Below are 16,928 nucleotides of genomic sequence, written 5' to 3'. Positions count from 1 at the left end.
GGTGGTGGTATAATTTCTCAGTGGTCCGTGTTGACATGATAGTGTCATGCATGCATCATGTGTCATTTGCTGTGGTGGCCATTGGAGAACAGTGACCTCATTGTCAGGTTCAGAATACCAGTTTGAGATGATCTGAGCTTTTTGACATGGTGCATTATCCTGCTGGAAGTAGCCATCAGAAGACAGTCCACTGTGGTTATATAAGGATGGACAAGTTCAGTAACATATTCAGTTAGGGTCCCAAAGTGTGCCAGGAAAATATCCCCTACACTATTACACCAGCACTACTGTTTGGTACAAGAATGGCTCCACGCTTGCATGTTGTTTACTCTAAATTCTGATACTACCATCTGCATCAACAGTCTGACATATCAAAACCCAGGCAACGTTTTTCCAGTCTACTACTGTCCAATTTTTGTGAGCCAGTTCGCATAGCATCACTTTCCTGCTCCTAGCTGACATGGGTGGCACCCGGTGTGGTCTTCATCAGGGTTTGAAGTGTTGTGCATTCAGAGTGGGAAGTGTGCATTCCTTCATTGTAATGATTGAATACTTGATTTGCTGTTGCCTTTCTATCATCTCAACCCAGTCTTCCACTCTAACCTCTAAGAACAACATGGAATTTTTGTCTTTTTTCTGAAAATTCTCTGTAAACCCTAGAAATTCCATAGATCAACATTGCATGCAAGAACAAAGTCACAAACACCTATGCCCTGCCAGTCACCACAATAGTATAATAAAATGGCCAAAGGTAAAGATAGAAGCCACTGACATAAAGAGATAGCTCCTCACAATGCATGGAGGGCTCCACCCCAATCCATCATCCAGAGGGTGAACAAGAAGCAAAATGAGGGAGGTCAAGGACGAGGTAATCCTACCAATGGCTGGAAATGCTAGACTAAAAGACAGCACAGAAGCACTGATCGTGGCAGCACACGAACAGACTATGAGTAAAAGAACAATCGAAGCAGGATCTAACACACACAATGTGTACACAGAATAGCATAGTCTACAGGACCATCAGTACCAAATTTGGACTGGAAACTCCAAGGTCAAAGTGCGACACACCTCCAAAGGTGGTGGAGAATGACCAAGCAAGGATACTTTGGACTTCAGATATAGACAAACAGATGATGGTGAACTAGCCAAACATTGTGTTGGTGGTCAAAATGGCTGTATTGATGCATATGGCAGTCCCTTGACAGCAACATCAGGAATAAGGATCTCAAGGTTTCTTCTGGTTAAAATGAAGTATTCCCTTGCCACAGTTGCTTTTTAAAATAAAATGCAGGTTGTCTTCCTGTAATTCCAGGTAGCATGATGCATCATTAGAATCAACAGATAGCTTTGGGCAATGTATCCATCAAATTTCCATTCTTGCTGCAACAAACTGTTAATGTATAACAGGTAGTTAAGGATTACAATATGTTCCCAAATATCTTGTGTGAATCACTAAGTACCGTAATTAAAAGTACTGGGTTAAAGTAATTATTGATTATTGTTACATGTATAATGTGTTTCTTCCAGAAATGTTTGAGATTTTCAGAATTTCATAACTGTAGAAAATACTGTAAAAATTGTGTGTATAAAATGCATTACTGAAATTTGTTTAAATAGGAGTGTATTACTTTTATTTTCATATTAAGAACTTTTTTAAAAACCATAATGAAAATTGCATTTATAGCTAATCCAAATTAGAACAGGTGCTTGGCTGGGGGTCATCACTATGCTGTCATCATTGTTTGCTTCATGTTTGTTGTAGGTTTTAGATCCAGAGCTGGAAGTAGCTGACCATGCGTTTCCACCCTCTACACAACCATCTGCACTCAAAATTCAGGTAAGAAATTTATATTAAGGGAATAATAACATTTAAGGTCCTGTCTAAATCTAAATAATGTACTTATATTTCTATTTGAAGCTTGTAAATTTGGCACACTGACATATTTTACACTCATGAAAGGGGATGCCATGCCATTAAAAAAAAAAAAGAAGTCATTATTCTTTCTTTTTGTGAATGTCTTATCATGTGTATGCACTTGGTTTTAAACCTGATTAGTCTTTTTTGCAGGATAAAGAGATCCGTGGTGTTTTCCTGTGGTTGTTTGCTCGTCTCTTCCAAGGCTACCGCTGGTGTTTACATATTATTCGCATTCACCCAGAGCCTGTGATTCGCTTCCATAAGGTATGGTCATAATGCATATATGTGTGGGCACACAATATCTCAAAACTAAATTTGTGTCCACAGGCTGCCTTTCTGGGTCAGAGGTCACTGTCAGAAGATGACTTTCTCATTAAGGTGTTGGATGGGATGGCATTTGCAGACTTTGTGTCAGAGAGAGGGCCTCCCTACAGAGCCATTGATCTGTTTGATGATGTAAGTTTAATGGGTCAAAAGCCATTCCATATACTGTAACACTCTAACTGTCCAGTTCTGGAAATCTTACAGTAGGAGTTTTTATGCAACCATCAATTCCACATAGAAATAAAAACATCAAGTCTTTACATTTTATATGAATATGAAATATTGTTTTTGTCATGTTTTCCCACAGCTGGTAGCCAATCATGTGGAACGCATACGACAGGAAGAAACCTCTCCGCAGAAAGTATTTAATCACGTGAAAGAGTTGGCAGAACAGCTCTTCAAAAATGTATGTTGTTGAACTTACTTTCTGTCATGTCAGTCAGGTCATTGTTCACCTTTTGGCATAGTTTGTCATTCCACTATTTTCAGAGTTTCCAAACCTGTCACACTCCTGTGGTTTAAATACCGTAATTTCTGGACTACAGAGCGCACCTGATTAAAAGCCGCATAATCTAATTTTAGAAAGAAAATCAATTTTGTACTTATACAAGCCGTACCGGATTTTAAGCCGCGTGTATCCCACGTAGTAATATGAAAAATTAGATCGAAAACATTCAGTACTGGTATATGTTTTTATTACCGTAAGAGACGAGTCACTGACAACGAGTGACAGACAAACAGGTAAGAAACAACAGCCACTCTTTTCACTTGTATGTTTATACAGAGACCTTAAATCCAATTTTTATCACATCAGGATTTTTTAACTTTTAATTTAATCCACTTAGCAACATAAACAAATATATTGTAGCGGTAAATGCTTTTTTTTTCTAACGGTGTCTGTAATGCAGCTACCTTGAAATATACGATTGTATCAGCTCCACACAAATTACGTTGTTTATGCTTTTTTACTCAAACAATGAACAATCTAAAAACCTCCGATGGCCCACCTCTAAAATCTTCTATTTTCATCGCGGTGGCGATTGCTTTTGCCTTCCGTCTGATTTGTACAGCGGAAACACCGCGGCCGCCTGCTCTCTGTGTGTTGACCCAGTCTTCCAGAACGTTTTCAAGCTCGGGCCACCTGCGATGTTTACGCCTAAAAGCTTTGGTCGTCTTTTTGCTTTCGATCAGTTCTTTATGCTGGCGTCTCCACTTTCTCCCCATTGATTACAGTAATTTATGCCAAGATTACGCGCGGCAGCTCGATTTCCTTCCTCAACCGCCAGAGTGATCGCTTTTAACTTAAAAGCTGCATCATATGCTTTTCTTCTAGTATTTTCCACGTTGATGAGGGTTAGTAAAAATGACTGATTTACAATAGTTGTGATAGTGCGCCACGAAAAAAAACATAAATAAGCCGCACCCTAGAATAAGCCGCAGTGTTTAAAGTGTAGAAAAAAGTAGCGGTTTATAGTCCGGAAATTACGGTAGCATATTGATTTGATTTTTGTTTGAATTGTCTTCTCACAGTAATCTTTTGCTACCCGTAGGAAAACCCGTACCCATCTGTGGCAATGCACAAAGTCACACGCCCTTCCGAAAATGGCCAGAATAGGACACAGAATCAAAAACTGTTTCCTTGCCTGGATGAAGTCACAGTGCAGCTCTTTATTGACCATGCAGATGCCAAGCTCAAGACATCCCCACCTATAGTGAAAGCAGAATTAAAGGGAATGGTGCCTTCTGGACCCCCACTGGGTGAGTTGGGTGAAGTCTATAGAGCTGATACTGTCTTAATGTTTAATTTGGTAATTTTTTAATACTAACAACTTCCTATGTGAATACCTCACTTGGCCCTATCTCATAATGTGTGTTTAGGAAAGTTTGGCTTTTTTGGCAGTTATGAATGTGTCTTCTCACTGTCCTTACAGGAGACACTGTAGACAGAAATGGAAACATGATCGCTAACAGCGCCCGCAGACTGGAGGTGGTCCGGAACTGCATCACATACATCTTTGAGAATAAGATGTTGGAGGCCAAGAAGGTAAAAGTAGCAAATCTTCAAGAGCTGAAGACTGTGTCGATAGTCAGAGTGGAGCCACTCATATATTTTTTGCTTCGGTCTGTTCTTTCATTCAGTTAATGCCAGCAGTTTTGCGGGCACTAAAAGGTCGGGCAGCTCGGGTTTGTTTAACCCAGGAGCTCAATCAACATGTCCTTCAGAACCGAGCTGTGCTGGATGACCAACAGTTTGACTACATTGTCCGGATGATGAACTGCACATTACAGGTTAATACAGTAATAAACATTTTTAATTTTGGGCTGATTTCTTTTTGTTTTATTTTTAATTTGGTTTGCTTTATTCAAGAAGTATATCATTTGAATATATCTCAGTATTTTTAGGTGCTTGAGCTTTGATGACAATTTCCAATTGACACTTTCCTTCATTCACACTTTACAAGAGAATTAGCATAAAGGCATCAAAGATGTTTCTGAATTACTGTTAGCAAAAATCAACAGATATTTTACCTTTGTTGCAGATCATGTCTGTTTTATGAATTTAAATGGACCAAATTAAGATGACTTGAAAATCATCATTGAAAACATTGAAAAGATTACATGTGATTGGTTTTTGTCACAAAGTGTGGTAAAAGAAATATGCCAATGTAATTAATCAAAATGTGTGTGTATATATTATAGAAAACCTACATACATATTAAATTATAAAAAAAAGTAATGATTTCTATGATCAGTTATTGCTGTGTTTTTGCCCAGGACTGCTCCCATATTGATGAACATGGTATTGCAGCTGCCCTTCTTCCGCTGGTCACAGCCTTCTGCAGAGTAAGTTATTTCAACTTAATTTAAAACAACAGCTCACAAGACATTTTTGTGTCCAAACTTACTTATGGTGAGGCTGTTTTTGATTGCAGTGCTAATTTGGTGTTCATTTTCTTTATAAGAATTATTTTTTTCCCTCTAATAGAAACTGGGAGCTGGCATTACTCAGTTTGCTTACAGCTGTGTGCAAGAGCACATGGTGTGGACCACAATGCAGTTCTGGGAGTCTATGTTCTACAGCGATGTCCAGAACCATATCAGAGCTCTGTATTTAGAAACAGAGGAAGTAGAGCAGCAGAATAACACTGTGAGTCTCACATTTAACATCTTCAACACATAAATAAATAAAGTGAAAATCTTGCCACCTCTTCTTGTAGGTTCAGTGCTGTGTCCCAACTGGGTGAAGTGCAGTTTTGTCTTCAGATCATTAATATTCCTTTGTTTGGTTGTCAGGAACTCCTGAATGGGTCAGCTAGCAGGAGAGAAATTAGTGCCTTGGAGCTGGCATCAGAGCAGAACCGACTGTGGCCAACTCTCAGCAAGGAAATGCAGGCTGAACGTGTGCAGAAGGAGGAGAGTACAGTGTTCAGCCAGGCAATCCACTACGCCAACAGGATGGGCTATCTGCTGCTGCCACTAGACACCAGTAAAAACCGCCTCCTGAGGAGCTCTGGCCTAGGAGATGTCGAGAGTGTCAGCAATAGTTATGTGACAAACAGGTACAGCCATGCATTGACACTCGATATATAAAACAACAACAGACCACTATTAAAACCACAATGAATCAAGTTCAGAATGCTATATGAAGATATGTCAAATTTGTTGCGATACGTGTTTATTTTGGGATTTAAACGCTTGCAGGAAGGTTATAACCTATTCCGTATAGGCCCAATATGAAATCAGGAAACAATTTGATTTAAATTAACTTATCAAATGTGTTTTATCTGTCTCAGTTACTCAGTTACTTTATCTGTCTCAGTTAAGTTTCACTGCACCGACATCCCTGGCATTTCTTTGCTAGTGACGGTGTTGCGCGGCAGTAATTCAAGTTTGAAAATACTTAATATAATAATATTAATAAAATACTTAATTGTCCGTCACATATGCTGTGTCCGAAACCACCCCTCTTTAGTACACTCAATGTAGTTAACACCATTTTCCAGGACTGTCCGAATGTTAAGTCCAGATCATTGTATCCTATGTAGCGCACTCAATTATCCCATAATGCATTGTGAAAAATACTGGGAAAATTATGCTCCCTAACCGAAAGTATTCCATCATCCTTTGTGATCACACTGAAGAAGCTAGACATGACGCTAATTATTAATTAATTTTTCAATTAAATATGATTGACATAATAGTACATCAACAAACAACCAGTCTGTGTATTTATTACATGTATTTATCTAGTGTATATATTATATTTATTAATTAGTAAAAAAAGTTAGTTTCTTACGCTGCTGATGTCATTCTGCTACGTATTTATTATCCAATGCTATGATGCAGTTTAAAGCACTTCGGTTTTGGAATTTTCACTTTATCAGTGAGTGCACTAAGTAGCTTATGCAAAAAAAAAAACTTCCTATTTAGTAGTGAATAGGAAAAGTTATTTTGGCTTCTCCTGATTGAACTTTGAACTTATATCTGGGCAGTTTTGAATGCCCGCTAGAGGTCATTGATGTTGAACCTTTTCATTTCCTGTGTATAGTAAATAACAAAAAATAAATTAATTAAAGGTATTTAAATAGAAATATTGCTCCCTCACTTGATTGGATCGTGATCTGTTTTCAGTTTATTTAAACTCACTGATCGGTAATTGACCCCCAAACTCCTGATCGTGTAAAGTCCACTATTTTGTAGTAACGTTTCCCCAGTAACTTTAGTAGTAACTTTTTTTTTTCAGTCATTGAAGTTCCTTTTAGTTATACCACACATGTTCACTTTGCTTTGTCCTGTAACATAATTCTGCAGCTGTTAATACATCTACAGTTCCTCAAAGCATTCCTGTCTTGTAGTATTGCAGGCAGCATGGCAGGAAGCTACGACACAGAGAGCGGTTTCGAGGACGCTGAAAGCTCGGATGTGGCTAACTCTGTGGTGCGCTTCATTAACCGCTTCGTAGATAAAGTGTGCAATGAAAGCGGCGTGACCAATGAGCACCTGAAGGCTCTCCACACCATGATACCAGGTATGGAGGCTTCATAAAAGCATCCCATTAAATCAGCTTAACCTTATTATTCAACATTTTTTTTGCAGATATTGTTCAGATGCACATCGAGACGTTGGACGCAGTGCACAGGGAGAGTAAAAGGCTGCCTCCCATCCAAAAGGTAACCAATTCCTATTTTTACCTTCCACTGGACAAAGGCCTTGCAGAGCCCCAGCCAGCCCCGCCCACTCCCCTCTCCACCACTCCTTACATCCCACAGTGTCACAGCAGGTATATCTGTCTGGCAGAGACAGCGTGTTACTCACAGCACGACCGAGCAGTGCATGCTGGGTGATTGCTCTCCATGTTTTGCCAACTAAGTGCCTTCAGTGGTGATGCTGCAGTGACCTGCAGTGGTTATGCTGAAAACATTTGTCATTTCACTAAAGACTTGAGAATAGAACATAAAACCTTTTTTACTCTGAGTATACTGTAGACCAGGGGTGGGCAAACATTTTGATTCGTGGGCCACAATGGGTTCTAACATTTGACAAAGGGGCCGGACCAGGAGCAGATGGATGGATGGAGTGCTTTGGTAACCTCACCTCATTGGAGAAAAAATACACATCTTGGGATATGGAGAAAACATGTGCTTTAATTTCAAATGAAAATGAAGAGAAGCATTACAACAAAATATCTGACTTTGGAATGAGTCTTAAAACACTTAAAATCAAATGAATAAAATGTGCCTTTTTAAAAAAAATTAATAACCATTTCTATTTTAAAGCACTGAAAGTTCTGTTATCCTTCACACCATCACTCTCCTCCTGACTGTCTTTTTTCTAGTGGGAAAACACCAGAATTGCAGTGAAAATATAACATTAACAAGGTTTATTCATTTAATTTTTGTTTGGCGGGCCGGATTAAAATGTTTAACGGGCCGCGTGTGGGCCCCCGGGCCGTAGTTTGCCCATGCCTGCTGTAGACTGTTGTTGACTTGTTAGATAAGTGTGGGCTGAGCTAAAGCACAAAACTTCACAGAATTTAGTGGCATTAGGTATTTGCAATAGCTTATAAACCAAACAGTTACAGTAGTGCCAATGAAATTTGGCATTCTTTAGCAATCTCTGGGACCTCACAAGCATACAAAGTTTTCTAAGTAGTCCCATGACATGAAATCATTATTCAGACAGGCAAACGTGTCTTGAGTGACCTGGTAGTCTTAACATGAGCTTTCACATTAGATTTTAAGCTTTGGAACAAGTGATAAAATTTAAATACAATTATTTAAAACCTCTCACCGTACAAACAAAGCATCGTTTTAAGAAAAGGCATGTTTATCTTTTGTTTATAAAATTATTTACGGCCAAGATCAACTGATTTGATGTTTCGTGCATAAGTTTACTTCCATCTTAGGTGTCTAACCTTTCCAAACAGTGAGTCAGTGAACCCAGCATGGTGTTGGAAGCATGAGAACATTTTTAGTATTGTTTGATGCATGTTGCCATTTCGCACATCACTTATTATAATCAGCACTCTCAACATTAGTAAATTTCCAATTTGTTTTGCCATTTGTCACAGTTGAAATCCTTTGCTCTCTTCTACTCTCTCCTTTCTCTATGCAGCCCAAGCTGTTGAGACCTACATTGTTACCTGGTGAAGAGCTGGTGATGGACGCCATGCGGGTCCACTTGGTCCCCGATGGGCGGGAGGAGGCCACAGGATTGATGGGAGGTCCTCCTCTTCTCCCTTCTGAGGGTGCCATCTTCCTCACCACCTACAGGCTCATCTTCAGGGGTACACCAATCGACCCATTAGGTGAGAGCTCACAAAGTCCACTGCGAGTTTAATTGTTGGTTAATTTCTTGATTCTAATGTTGTTTTTTGTCTTTGTCTTGCAGTGGGCGAGCAGGTGGTGACCCGTTCATTCCCTATTGCCTCTCTCACAAAGGAGAAGAGGATCGGGGTATCTTTACCAATGGACCAGTATGTCCAGGAAGGGCTCCAGCTCCGCTCCTGCACATTCCAGGTACTCTTCAAGAAAAAGTGTATTATATTATGGATGTCTATTTCAATGATCTGGTTTGTTTCTAATGTACCTTGCAAAGTAAATAATTTAAAAAAAAATATATATAGCTGATTAACCGCAACTTTCTCTAAATTACTTGAAAATATAGAGTGAAAATGTAAAGTAGTGACGAGCATTTCTTGATTTCTACCTAGCATCCCACCATGACATGGCGTATCTTTGCTTTCTTTTGTAGCTGATGAAAATTGCATTCGATGAGGAGGTTGCATCAGACCTGGCTGAGGTGTTCAGAAAGCACATGCACAAGCTTCGATATCCTCAGCATGTCCAGGGAACATTCGCTTTTACTGTGGGTCAAAGCGGGAAAATGGTAGTGGAGCACAAGGCCAAGGACAAAAACCAGTCACTCAAGTATGGAGAGAAAGAACAAAACTGACTTGAAAAATGAAGCAGTGGCATCAAAACTTTTAATTGTTCATTTTAATTTGCGTAAATGAAATTTGGAATAATATTTGAAGTGTTTTATTTTACGTCACTTGATCAATACTAATTACTGTAAATGTCTGCTAGCCACAATGTCACATCCCCTTTTCCAAGCCTCACGCCTGAACATGAAAATAGTCAACTACATGTGCATATGCATGTGCACACACACGCACACAGAGAAATGGTTTTGTCTGTGTGTGTGTCCATATCCCCTTTCTAGAATGAAAGAACCTTGTGAAAAGTCTTTGGTGGTCATCAGTGGAAAATGTGGCAGCCCTGTTTTTTCCCAATAGAGTACTGCATGTGTGAGTGTGCATGCTTAAGCACCTCAATTCAGTTATATTAAACTAGATTTCAGCAACAAGGCATTTCAAATCACAACACCACACTCCATTCACAGCCATGGTTTATGAACAGAGGCAAAATTGGAGCCAGGGCAAATAATTAGAAACCCTAGAAGACCCAAAAGGAATTGGATATTTAGTGACTTACTGCTGCAAATTGAGTCCATGTATGTCTCTAAAACAATTTTAATTTTTGTCTTTTTCCCAGAACACTCTCTAAAAACTTGGTGAAGAGTGCCAAAAGAACTATTGGCCGCCAGTATGTGACCAGAAAGAAGTATTCTCCCCCAAATTGGGAGAACAGGAGCAACTTTCAGTCAGAGTTGGATGAGGATGAAATCTCTGGTAATTCTGTTCTTTCAGTCTTTACATTTCTATCAGTTTCAGGTGGCAGGCTTCCTCCTATTACCTCCTTTTATTGCGTTTTTCCTTGTCATCTTTACAGGCTAATTCCAACTTTTGATTGCGACATCTGTGTACAGTCCATTACATTTAAAATTTCAAAGTGTAGCTGTGAAAACAAATGATTTTAGCTATGTCTCTGTTCTGCCCCATGCCTCTGCAGTTTCAGAGGACGTGGACCAGACTGCTCTCACTCTGTCATCCACCATCCGTTCATCGGATCGACAAACGATGAGCAATGTTGTAGAGCGCGCCTGTTGCCGTGACTACCAGCGCTTGGGTCTAGGCACCCTCAGTAACAGCCTGACGCGCTCAAAGAATGAGCCTTTCAGGATTTCCACTGTCAACAGGATGTACACTGTCTGCAGAAGGTGAGACAAATAACATGCAGATGTAATGTTGGCCAATATCTCTTGCAATTTATTATTGAATAATTGTGTGTGTGTGTGTGTGCGTGCCTCAGCTACCCTGGCCTGTTGATTGTGCCTCAGAGCATCCCTGATTCAACCATCCAGAGAATCTGCCGCTGCTACCGTCAGAATCGTTTCCCCGTCGTTTGCTGGAGGAATTCACGGACCAAAGCTGTTTTGCTGCGGTCAGCAGGTCTGCATGCGAAAGGAGTGGTGGGTTTCTTCAAGTCTCCAAATGCCCCTGCTGCAGGTACAAGACATTTCTGTGTTGACCTTGTATTTTTGCTGTGCTTTTTCCTTGTGTTAAAGACTAAAAATAAAGGAAGAGCTTCAACGTTTCAGAGATTGAATGCTGGAAACTTACAATATTGTGCATGATATACAGGTTTGATTTCAAGCATTGTTCTCTGCAGTTCCCTCCCAGGCAGATTCCACCAGTCTAGAGCAGGAGAAGTACCTGCAAGCCATTATCAGTTCCATGCCATCGTACAGCGAGAGCAGTGGCAGAAACACACTCAGCGGCTTCACTTCAACGCATATGAACACCTCAGGTTTGTTTGTACCACACGCAGTATGAAATGGATGTACTAATTCTGAGTTGTTTCTATAAATATGTGTGGGAAACATAGATTAAAATTTAAAAAAAAAAGAATCCATTAATTACAATAATACTTTTTTTTAACTGTAAGCCTAAGGTAAGCATCCATGTTTTATTTAAGTTTCATATGTAATACTTTATGTGTTGAACAACATCAACAAATTTTCTGATTTTATCTTCAAAATGTTGGATTTTCTAGATTCTCTTCTGGAAAGTTAATGTTAAATCTCTTCTGGTGTAGTTTTGGCAACCTAATTTTTACAGATGATATTCAACAGATAACAAACATAACTAATAGAAATTAAGCTTAATGGATATATTTTAATGCATTCAATTCAATGAAGTGATAAAATGTGGACTTTGGATTGATACAGTAAAAATATTATTCAATACATTTCAGTATTAAAATTGGGGTTTTAATAGACATCGTTTTTCCTGATGTTTTTTTTTTTTTTTCTTGTATCTTTAGACTTGTCAGATAAATTGAGGCAGCCCAAAATCGGTGCTCTGATGAAGCAAGTGATGGGCAACAAGGACGATGTGCCAGCGACCTTCAGTAGAGGAGGTGAGGAAAGGGCACTCGTGGCTGCATGTGTGTGTGAGAGAGAAAGGGAATGTATGTGTTATCCACTGTGGTGTTGTTTAATGGACCGTATTTGTTGTTTGACCTCAGCTCTGGGTCAAAGGGCGAAGGTCATCTCCCTCTCTCAGCACAAAGTGTCTGGCAAGGCCAGGAATCCCTCTAGAGGTACAGTCGGTCCCGCCCACCTCCCCCTCTTCCATTCCTACCTAACCAATCAGAAATTGTCCCTGGTAGTGTGGGTCTGAATGCCGTGAGTCCTTGTAGCGTCTTTTGTCTGGGGACTAATGATCTGATGATGGCTGTTGTGATCAGAGGGCTGCTGTGTATGCATGCTGCTGCTGCAGCTCTGACGTCTTCTTTGTCATTTCATGTTTTGATTCTTTGAATGTCAACAGCGACACCCTCGGTCACTCTTTTTCATGAAGCTGTAGACGGATGTACAACTGGAATAGATCGTCTTCTGTTTGTTTACTAGCATGAGTGTTTCTTGATTTTATGCACAATGGTCTGTTTTAAAGGCTCTCCAAATAAAACCAAGTGTTTCTTGAATGGCTTTAATGCTGGAAAGAACACAAAATGCTTGATGAGAGAATTTCATGGCTCGGTCAATCTGAGTACTATTTATATGTATTGCAGGTAAATGGGGCAGTATCAGAGGCAGCGGACGTCTAAGTGCCTACAATCCAGATGTGGGAACTCGCCTGGCAGGGAAAGAGTCACCACAGCCCAATGGCGGACCCAGTGATGCGCTTTTTCTCCGGCAACAAAAAGCTTATTTATACATAATAGGAGACAAGACTCAGCTCAAGGTAACTGAGTAGTCAGTTACTTGAGGGTTGTATTATTGTTTTAAAACGGCGACAATGACCAAAAGAAAATTGTGATTATTAAAAAAACAAAATGGGCAGATTAATAAGATTGTAACTCGCATTAAAATCTAAAGCGGCAAAAAAAAAAAGCCCATTCAAAATGTGCTTCATTTTAGATGAAAACACGCACCCTCAAAGGCACAAGCAAATATGTTTGTAGTGTACAAAGTTAGAAGATCATTTCCTAAAGAAATTGATAATAACTTGTGTGTTGCATTTAGGGAGGGAAGCAGGACTCTTACCTGCAGTGGGAGGTGGTCCCCATCGAGGTGTGTGACGTGCGACAGGTGAAAAACAGCTTCAAGAAGCTGATGAAGGCGTGCGTGCCGAGCTTATCGTACACCGATCCCAACATGAGCTTCCAGCGCAGCTTGGAGGAGTCGGAGTGGATGGCATTGGTTAGTGTCGTTTCATTATCCATTTGACTGTCCTTGTCTTTTTTGGATTGTTCTTTGGGTGTACTCAGACTAGGCCCACTTCTTCCGTGTGCCAAAGTGCAGCTGTCCCCTCACCCCTGCGACGTTCCTAAGTTTGGGTTCACACTTACTGTACATCATCATATTCGACATTCGCCTGGTGCAATGCCATACAAGGCCAAACCCTCGCAAATGTCCAGATTTATTGAGTTCAGGAGGCGGTGATTCCTGTGTAGTTGCCACATTTCAAACATTCTGGATGTACCATGTTCGTACGTTTGCGTGTCTACACCCTAAAGTCTGCGCTCTAGGGGGAAGCGGCACTTGGGCATGTTTGCTAGGGTCAGTGCGCTCTTACTCACTGTCTACATATGCATGTGTTTGTAGCTTCACAGGGTGTTGCAAGTGTCCGTCTTAGTGGTGGAGCTGCTGGATACGGGCTCTTCCGTCATGGTCAGCTTGGAAGATGGCTGGGATGTCACCACGCAGGTTGGCCCGACAACTTGATTCTTAGAAATCTTGTTTTTATTGAATGAGGGTTATCGTGACTCTGTGTGCGTGCACATATCCTCAGGTGGTGTCTTTGGTGCAGCTGTTGTCGGACCCATATTACAGAACCTTTGACGGGTTCCGGTTGCTGGTGGAGAAGGAGTGGCTCTCGTTTGGTCACCGATTCAGCCACAGAGGAGCACAAACTCTGTGCAGCCAGAGCAGTGGCTTCACCCCCATCTTCCTGCAGTTCCTAGATTGTGTTCACCAGGTGAGACTGCACACCCACCTTCAGTTTACAGGAGCTTTCACTTGGCTTTGATTTTACCTACTGTTGCATTGCAGTTTATTTAGAAGTAATGCAACATAATAATTAACTTGAAACATGGGGGTCTCAGTATGTCCACCCTGACTAAAATTAAGTGGATCACACTGCAGACACAATAATATGAAATAATCAATATCAATACATTTCTAATTTAAGTGAAAGGCCACGAGTCTCTATCAAGCCACGAGTCTCTTTGAAACAATAGAATAAAACACAATCGACAGCCTAAATCAGTAGAAAGGTCATATTCTGACTAGAAATAAAATTAAATGAAAATAATGTAGGTACGTTGTATTGCATACGAACATTCAAGATGAGTGTGTCCTTGATGTGCACTTGTGGTTTCCCCAACTTCAGATCCACCTGCAGTTCCCCATGGAGTTTGAGTTTAGTCAGTATTACCTGAAGTTTCTGGCCTATCACTACATCTCCAACCGCTTCCGCACCTTCCTGCTCGACTCTGACTATGAGCGCATTGAGCTGGGTAAAAAACAATTAAAAAAATTGGCTTCTTTGTTAGAGGAAAAATGAAACACTCTCTTACTGTGTACGCGTGTGTGCAGGAGTGTTGTATGAGGAGAAAGGGGAGAGGAGAAGCCCTCAGGTGTGTAAATCGGTGTGGGATTACATCGACAGGCTGAGCAAGAAAACTCCCATCTTCTACAACTACATGTTCTCTCCTGAGGACGATGAGGTGAGACTCAAGTGCAACTCAGTAATTTACAATATCCTCAAAAAATGCTTTTATTTCAGTAATTTCATTCAGTGTGTAGTTACCGTATCGGCCCGAATAAAAGACGGTGTTTTTTGCGTTGAAATAAGACAGAAAAAGTGGGGGTCGTCTTACATTCGCGGTCTAGACATTATACCCATTCACAACGCTAGATGGCGCCAGATATATTTAAAGCGAATGCTGAACTTAACGTCCCAGGCCAAAGCGAACTTCTGTCACGAAGAAGAAGAAAAAAATAGCGGTAGCACGAAGAAGAAAAATAAAAATAGCGGTAAGAAAGAAAGTAAGAGAAGAGATAACAGAAAATAGAGAAATGTAGCGACAGTCTGGAGAAAAGTGGGTCGAAGATATAATCATTTGTTTCAGATGTACTGTAATTATTTTCCTCATAAAAATTAAATTTGGTGTTCAAAAAGTCGTTTTTCAAACTTGAGTCTTGAAAAATAGGGGGTCGTCTTATAATCAGGGTCATCTTATATCCGGGCCAATACGGTATATTGATAACTTTCAGGGGATTATTTCTTCGAGTTTTGATGATTATGGTTTACAGCTAATAAAAATTCAGAGTCTGAAATATTACTAAGACAAAATACCGTCTAATTTCTCTTTTGGGTCATTCAAGGCCACTCAAGCCTGGTCCTTAAATCGGGTATTTGGCCGCAGTTCAGGCTCCTCCAGACTCTGGAAGCTTGAGTTCTGAGTGGAATGCAGAGTTTTCCCTCAGCTGAATGGTCAACTTTGCATCCCTGTTTCTTGTGCAACGTTTTCTACCACATTTCCCCTTTTATTCTGCTTTCCATTATTGTGCTCGGGTTCAGCAAGTTGAGGCCCCATTTACACGATAAAAATCCCTTTCTCTTCTGTTTTTTTTTTGTCTGGTTACAAGAGAATGCCTGAAAACCAGGTGATACAAAAACGCTCCAGAGTGGGGTTTAAAAAAGCTAACACTGTTAACACAAAGCGGAATAGTTGCGCGAGTAGTTGTGGAACGCATGTAGGCGTAGAAGAGCCGTTGCAACAATAACTCCAAATTGACATTCTCTGCAATCTTTTTTAATTTTTATTCTTAAGGATTGGCGGTAGAAGCAACTGCACCTCGTCATCGGTCCACATTAGAATCGCCTTACCTGTGCGGGGTGTCAGTAACCTGATGTCTGTCTACCCTGTCGTCTTAACCACTTTATCCCTTTCGGGGTCATGGGGAGGGGACACAATGGGTGAAGGCAGGTCCACCCCTGGATGAGTCTCATCGCAGGGCCCTATATGAGCGTTTGGGGGTTCGGTACCTTGCTCAAGGGTACCTGGGCAGTGCTCTGAAGTTGAGACTGACACTAGTGTACCTCCCAGGTGTTGCGGCCGTACAGCTTCATCTCAAATCTCAAAGTGTGGGACTTCTACATGGAGGAGACGCTGTCTGAGGGACCGTCCTACGACTGGGAACTGAGGAGTTGGCAGGAGCGTCCCGCTCAGGAGACGTCGGAGAAACCCGACAGCGGGGGCCTGAAGTCCCAGCGGCGGATCGTGTGGCCGTGCTACGACAACGTGCACAAAACGGTGCCTGACGCCATCACAAAGCTGCTGCAGGACCTACAGAGGCTGGAGGCGGAGCTGGGACAGACGTCAGAGAAGTGGAAGGACACGTGGGACAAAATCAAGACCACACAGAAAACTGAGCCCAAACTGGAAAGCAAGGTGAGGTCGTAGGGGTTTGCGGTCTGATCAACCCAGGTAATTAGTAGTACAATTAACAATAACGCTGTGCTTGATGCCCCCTCAGCCTTCGTTCTCCAGCTCCTTACTGATGTCGTCCAACTTGTGCCACCAACGGCGCTCTCAGGGCGTCTACCTGCAGGAGACCGGAGTCGGGTCCTCAATCAACTTGGCTCTGGAGTGCGAGGCCAGTGCCACGTCCACACCGGTTGCTGGGCGGACCAGCACCAGCACGCTTTACAGCCAGTTCCAGAGCACAGAGAGCGAGAACAGGTAGAGCGAGGCTGAGAGCAAAACCA

At 41.2% G+C, this 16,928-nt stretch overlaps 1 protein-coding gene across 8 annotated transcripts in view; it reads left to right on the top strand.

Annotated features, from left to right (window-relative positions):
• sbf1 (SET binding factor 1) overlaps positions 1-16,928 on the top strand; it is a 43,573-nt gene that overhangs the window by 23,523 nt on the left and 3,122 nt on the right. For 3 of the 8 annotated variants that reach the window (XM_057022126.1, XM_057022124.1, XM_057022121.1), the window contains 29 exons: positions 1,763-1,837; positions 2,069-2,182; positions 2,246-2,374; positions 2,550-2,648; positions 3,793-4,000; positions 4,174-4,286; positions 4,382-4,531; positions 5,018-5,086; positions 5,229-5,390; positions 5,537-5,802; positions 7,099-7,271; positions 7,340-7,413; positions 8,858-9,050; positions 9,134-9,261; positions 9,497-9,672; positions 10,300-10,436; positions 10,657-10,864; positions 10,957-11,153; positions 11,317-11,454; positions 11,971-12,066; positions 12,175-12,249; positions 12,721-12,893; positions 13,175-13,351; positions 13,757-13,858; positions 13,944-14,129; positions 14,544-14,670; positions 14,750-14,880; positions 16,267-16,611; positions 16,697-16,902. In XM_057022126.1, coding sequence (XP_056878106.1) covers positions 1,763-1,837; positions 2,069-2,182; positions 2,246-2,374; positions 2,550-2,648; positions 3,793-4,000; positions 4,174-4,286; positions 4,382-4,531; positions 5,018-5,086; positions 5,229-5,390; positions 5,537-5,802; positions 7,099-7,271; positions 7,340-7,413; positions 8,858-9,050; positions 9,134-9,261; positions 9,497-9,672; positions 10,300-10,436; positions 10,657-10,864; positions 10,957-11,153; positions 11,317-11,454; positions 11,971-12,066; positions 12,175-12,249; positions 12,721-12,893; positions 13,175-13,351; positions 13,757-13,858; positions 13,944-14,129; positions 14,544-14,670; positions 14,750-14,880; positions 16,267-16,611; positions 16,697-16,902 — 4,427 coding nt within the window. Of the gene's footprint in view, positions 1-1,762; positions 1,838-2,056; positions 2,183-2,245; positions 2,375-2,549; positions 2,649-3,792; positions 4,001-4,173; positions 4,287-4,381; positions 4,532-5,017; positions 5,087-5,228; positions 5,391-5,536; positions 5,803-7,098; positions 7,272-7,339; positions 7,414-8,857; positions 9,051-9,133; positions 9,262-9,496; positions 9,673-10,299; positions 10,437-10,656; positions 10,865-10,956; positions 11,154-11,316; positions 11,455-11,970; positions 12,067-12,174; positions 12,250-12,720; positions 12,894-13,174; positions 13,352-13,756; positions 13,859-13,943; positions 14,130-14,543; positions 14,671-14,749; positions 14,881-16,266; positions 16,612-16,696; positions 16,903-16,928 lie in introns of all 8 variants that reach the window. The other 5 variants (XM_057022125.1, XM_057022123.1, XM_057022120.1 and 2 more) reach the window with 3 other exon arrangements.

This window comes from Takifugu flavidus, chromosome 22 (assembly GCF_003711565.1).
Source record: "Takifugu flavidus isolate HTHZ2018 chromosome 22, ASM371156v2, whole genome shotgun sequence".
Classification (NCBI taxonomy): Eukaryota; Metazoa; Chordata; class Actinopteri; order Tetraodontiformes; family Tetraodontidae; genus Takifugu; species Takifugu flavidus.
This window is presented reverse-complemented; position numbering and strand designations above follow the sequence as displayed.